This window comes from Rhododendron vialii, chromosome 6a (assembly GCF_030253575.1).
Source record: "Rhododendron vialii isolate Sample 1 chromosome 6a, ASM3025357v1".
Taxonomy (NCBI): domain Eukaryota; kingdom Viridiplantae; phylum Streptophyta; class Magnoliopsida; order Ericales; family Ericaceae; genus Rhododendron; species Rhododendron vialii.
The window spans coordinates 24134167-24140166 of record NC_080562.1 but is presented as its reverse complement, the minus strand read 5'-3'; the positions used below and the strand labels follow the sequence as shown (position 1 = coordinate 24140166).

Below are 6000 nucleotides of genomic sequence, written 5' to 3'. Positions count from 1 at the left end.
TATAAAAAGTCTCAAATAAAGAGAATAAAGAGCCGTAATTTTATCACTGATCAGTGGTCATTGATGTATGAATTGGGTGTTCATTAATGTATGGACTGAGTGTTCAAACTACTTCAAAGCATGACTTATCCTAAAATTTCTACATGTATTATAGCAAATTTTTTTTTTTTGGGTGGTCATGTGACCATGGTGGTCTCCATGTGGAGCCGCCACTGAACCAAATGCAATTTGGAAACTCAAATATCCACAAAGTACGATGGGTCCCTCATAGATTATCTCATAAAATAGGAATAAATTACAAAGTTTTTCTTCAATATTTTACATCCATTCTCCATTTTGGACTTTTAGAGATGGGTTAGAGATGCTCTAAAAGTTCGTTAATTTTTCTTTTTGACTTCACAATATCGATAACATGACTTTATATCCAGATCGTGGCCAAAAATCACAATCTTTAAAATAAAAAAATAAAAAAAACCCTTTATTCCATGCCTGATCTCCTCCTCTTTGTCAGACTCCTTATCCACCCAGAACTCCTCACCTTCACCCCTTCCACCACCTTACTGCTGCCAACGTGGCACACACCACTCCCTTTGGTGGGCTTCTTCCATCTGCTGAGCTGGAACAAGTGCCCAATACGCTTCCTCCACCTCAGCGAGCCGCCACGTGGCTTTGGAAGCTCCACCACAGTACTGTTGGTGGTGCCCTTGCCCTCGCCCTTGCTCCTGCTCCTGCTCCGAGGGATGTTGCAGTAATCTAGAGAGGCATTAGAGATTAATTTGCTCATCTCCCAAGAGGGAACTCCATTTTCCTCGAATTTGATTGATATGAAAGAGTCTGCAAAAAGACAACTTTGAGAATTTTATCACAAAATGTCTCCACTTTTTGGAACATACATCCATTCTTATAACTTATGCATGCATATAGTAGTATATAATAATTAATACAAACATGTTCACAATATTTGGGACAGTAATGATACAGACACAAGCTTACAGTCACAGATCCAACATCTCCACATGTGTGTGAGGTCTGTGGTTTCACAATTATTTCTGTATTTGAGGTAGACGATATGGTAAGGTAATCCCACTTCACTTTTAATTTGGGAATTTCATTCTTAAAAATGCAACAGAGATATACTCATCTCATCACGCCACGATGTAGGCAGAGCCAAGATTTTGACTTGATATGCATGTGTGCCAAACTAGGTTAAAGAAAATTTCATCGGAGGAGATTTCAAAAATCCCTTGTGTTCTTAAAGAAAGACATTGTTCATCATTGTAAAAAAATTGCCTTTAAAAGATGAGATTAAATTATTTACACTGACAATGTAAACACTTATATATATATCTACCTTTTGTGTAACTTTTACATACTTATCTTATGAGTAATGCAATAAAAATAACGCAAAAGGATATGGTTGAGCTACTGGTTTGTCCTGTTAATTTTTTAAAACAGAGAAACCATCAAATCGTGTTTTAGTAGTAAAAAAGGAATGCTACAGGCACGTCAGTTGGTGAAATTATGAATATGAATTACGGAATTGATTTTCACAATTCCTTTTTTACAATACACACTCTTATTTTTGTCTTTATCTCCTTAAATTTACAATCTTACCCTTTATTCAATACACTTTTTCACATATTCAAGAACAATATTGTAAATTCATGTGGATAAAAACAAAAAAAAGGGAGTGTGAATGATTAAAAGGAAAGTGCGAAAATCATTTTCCTATGAATTAATTCCAAAAGAATAAACTTGGTTTATAGACGTCGCAGTTCTATGTATATATATAGGTCATGATTTCCCTACAAACATGGAATTTACTGATGAGTTATGAATGAAGATTTCTTCTGTTTGAATTTTGAAGCAATCAACACATGAACTTAATTAAAATTAATGATAGTATTTACTCAAAATTATATGTCAGGATCAAGCGCTTAATTATCATCTTACCAAAATCCGTAGGTAGTGATAAATGCGCAACTTTATTTTCTTATACTAAAGCATAGCAAGTCCCAAACGAAATAGATAAACAATTTCACACATGTTTATTCATACTTATATGGTCTTGTATCTTTTGGAATACTTATATTTATTGATTACAACATCTTGTTGAAAGATACCCAATTTTTTCGCATCATGATTTTAAGATTACAACAATCAAGTCTTTGGAAATGGGTTCATTAATTTATCCTAATCAATTTCTCTACACATATTGTACTAATTTTTGGCAAATAATTAAGGAACAATAATTCACCATTATGACTCTTTTTTTTTTTTTTGAACCGCTCACCATTATGACTTTATAATGCATCTCCACCTATATATGTGTGTGCGCGCGCATGTACTTGTGTGTGAGTGTGGTTGCAGAGGGAAGTTGATGGTATTAAATGAAGTACAAATTTGATTGTTGAAATGATTTTCACGCTCTCTTTTTTATACACCCGCGCTCTTTTTTTCTCTTTTAACAAAAAAAAAAAAAACATGTACTTTCAACACTAAAAACCAAAAATAAAAATCGTGTGAATATAAAAAACAGTGAGTGTGAAAATCACTGCCGTTTAGATTAGTATGGAGAAGTTACCTTCTGTACTAGTTGAGGCATCGCTGCAAGAGTAATCAAATGGCTTGTGATCATGAGACTTGAGAAGTGAACCCAAAACCAAAATCTTAGGGAGGGTAATGATGGAAGAAGGCCTAAATCTAATCCTCTGTTTGGCACTCTGATTTCTTGATCTGTAGGAGTAGTCTTCACCCAATTGCTTGGCTGCAAGGATTACGAGTCTCTCATTCAAGCAAATGGGACACACCCCTACGACCACCTGTTCCTGATGGAAATAGCAGCACGGCTGCTGCTCTCTTTCCCTGTACTCGGTTTTCATGTGGAAATGGGAGAGAGAGAGAGAGAGAGAGAGAGAGAGTATTGAATAGATATGTTGGCAGATGTATCTATATTAGTATTCTATTTATGAAGGCGTTGGTAGAAGAAGATGGTACAACTTCTATATCATGGAGGGTGGAAGTCAGTTTAAGGCATTCAAGATTGTCCTACTAGTTGGGCCATTTTCAAATCCCTATAGCTAGTTTGCTGACTTTCTGTTTTAGTTATTTAAGTTTTAAAGGGCTGTTTTCACTTATATCCCCTTAACTATGCAAAATGTGTTTATATGGTCCCTAAGCAATTGAGATAGTTGCAATTTAAGTCCAATCCACAATATTTGCTCTCAAAATACACGAGTTTTGTCAGATATGCCTTGTATATGCTGTTAAAAAAAAAATTTGATCGAGTATCGATTACTTCTTTGCATATAAAACTCATTGCTAATTATAAAAAAGTTGATCGAAACATGGAGAGTTGAATAGTGCTAGATTTATGGAAAAGTGGAGATCCATGATCTAGGGTTATTGAACTAGAAATTGTAGGTTTTCGCTTTGAAAGTGTGATAGATGAAATTAGTAAACAGACAGACAAAAGAATCCCTAGGCTTTTTTATTGTGCTATTGGTTTGTCTTGTGATATTTTTTTCTTTCTTTTCATTTCTTTTTCCAGGGATTGATAATTTCTCTCCATAAATGGCCTAGTGAAAAGTTTTGTCATCCATTTTTGTAGTACAAGCACACATCTAATGGAAATCGTCTATTTTGAGACCAAATTGTACATATTGGACTTGATTGCAACTATCACGATAGTTTAGGGATCAAATCAGCTTTTTTAAAACTTAAGGGATCATGTAAACACATTTTGAATAGTTGAGGTGATAGAAGTAAAAATATCCCCTATTTAAACACAAATGATAAAAACTCTCTTGTCATGTTCAACCAAAAAACTTACTACTCTAAAGTCTACCGCATAGACTGATTTCATTAGAGTTAATAACACTTAGAAGGTTACACAATCAATTTCTTATTATTCAGTCCGATTCATTTTTCAATTGTGTACTTAAATGGTAATTTTATCCGTTAATTTGTTAGACCCCCAAAAAATGAATTAGTCATGTACACACAATTAGCTTTGATAAGTGATTATACCTATATGCACAATCATACTTTTACAAGAAAAGAATGGACGAGGACGAACAAATTAATATGTGCTGAAACTTAATTCGTCTATCTTATCATCAACAAATATGATATTTTTTTATCCAAACTAAATTTTTGTATAATATTCATTACAAATTCGGGATGAGCCCATGAAGGCCCAAAACTGGAACACAATAAGAAATTGGATGTGAGCCTCTTTCCAGCTTGCTATATATTTACCCTTTCATAATTCTTGGTTACCATACAAGTTATTGTTGTCTTAAAAGGAAAATACATTTCTTGTACAACACTGTTCTCTATTCCGGTTTCTTAGAAAATGAACTTTTAAAAAAAGAACGCAATTTCAAGCTCAAAAATCATGTGTTTACGCAAATAATTTTTCTATCAATATGAATCTTGTTTAATAAATTTTATTGAGATTTTTTAAACGGTGCAAAAAAAAATGAAAAATTATTTTTTATTTTCATTATATTTGAGCTTGAAATTACCTTCTTTTTAAAAATGAATGTTTAAAAAGAAAATAGAACGGCACTTAAATCGTTGCCACTCTTCGTTTGATGGTTGTCTGTCTTTTTATGGTGGTCATGAATCAAGAGAGATATCTCTATGTGTATATATATAGAATACTAAACCAGCGGTTTGTTCATGATCTTGAACGAAATAAAAATACTATTCTTTTATTAATTTGTCCAACAGGCAACAATTAACCACTTGTACATGGCAGCAGTAAGTGAAGGAAATTAGACTACGATGGATTTATGGTATGGAAAAGTCATCAACTATCGTACGTTATATGTTTTTCGTTGTCCTGCTTAGTTACTATCATGCGGCCCACGGCAACAAAATTGGATTCGAGACAAAGAAAGTTGTTGTTTTCTTGGGCTTAATTCATACGGGTCCATGTAAGGGGTATACAGACTTTGGTGTAAGGTTATTATTATTATAAACAAGGATGTTATGTTCGATAATTAATCTTCTATGCTACTGCAGATTTCTATCAAGGAATAGAGCTGATCAGTGCTCCGCAACGGGTGAAACGATCAGAGCAAGCAGAGGTTTAGACTCCTCTTCTTCTACCAAGGATTGTTCAACTAATCAACCGCGCGTCCTTAGGAACAATCTGATGATCAGGACACCATTATATAGGATCTAGGAGGCTCCAGCTCATGAAGTTCTACAACTGCACGCCAGAGTCTATTGCAATGAGCAGACCAAGGAAAGGAGGAATATTGAAAACCTGCTCTCAACATGCTAATATGGTGGCATATATATGCAGTACTTCTAGTGACCGATGATGATGTTCCTTGCACTTGAAGGCAGACAGTGCGATTGATGAACAGATAGATTCACTCGATCACCAATAATCAGACCTGAGAGTTGGTTCAGCTTGCAAAGGGAAAGAAATAAATCAACTGAAAATGGGCCTATGCAAAAAATGAGGGTACTGGATCAGAGAAAGCCAATTACAGAGAGAGGTTAGTAGGTAAGGATTATAGTACTCAAACGGAGGGGTCAACTATAACGAGGTGTTATCCCCTATCGTCAAACATTCGTCGATCAGGATCTTGTTGGCATTGGTGCTCAGTTAGACCTCAAGTTCGCCAAAGAAACAAGAAGCCAAAGGAAGCGTTCAGTTATATATGAAAAACTAATGGGTAATTGTTTTCTAGATGCGTGGATTGCAAATAGAATGTACTTGACTTACTAGTTATAGTCACCACCTGGAAAAAATACTTTTGGAAGTTAAAAGTTGAGCCAATCTTCCCTTTAGTCAACTATGTCGCAAAAATGGTTGAATGGATTAGAAGGCTATCCATTGAAAAAGATGTGGTGACTAACTCAATTATTAGAGCTTAAATATTATTTTTGCTACAAAAAATACGAGAAGAGTAAAGTTTAAGTAATACATTTCGAATTAATGGAATGATTATCAGCCTTTTGCTATTATGGTTTTGAATA

The 6000-nt window shown here is 34.5% G+C and overlaps 1 protein-coding gene across 1 annotated transcript; it reads right to left on the bottom strand.

The window, feature by feature from the left end:
• Positions 1–241: 241 nt before the first annotated feature.
• Positions 242–3063, bottom strand: LOC131329100 (uncharacterized). Its single transcript, XM_058362173.1, has 2 exons — positions 2585–3063; positions 242–834 (listed from the first exon to the last, which is right to left on the bottom strand). Exons 1-2 carry the CDS (start codon positions 2880–2882, stop codon positions 479–481), a joined length of 654 nt encoding a protein of 217 aa, XP_058218156.1. The 5' UTR covers positions 2883–3063; the 3' UTR covers positions 242–478.
• Between the last annotated feature and the right edge of the window lie 2937 nt (positions 3064–6000).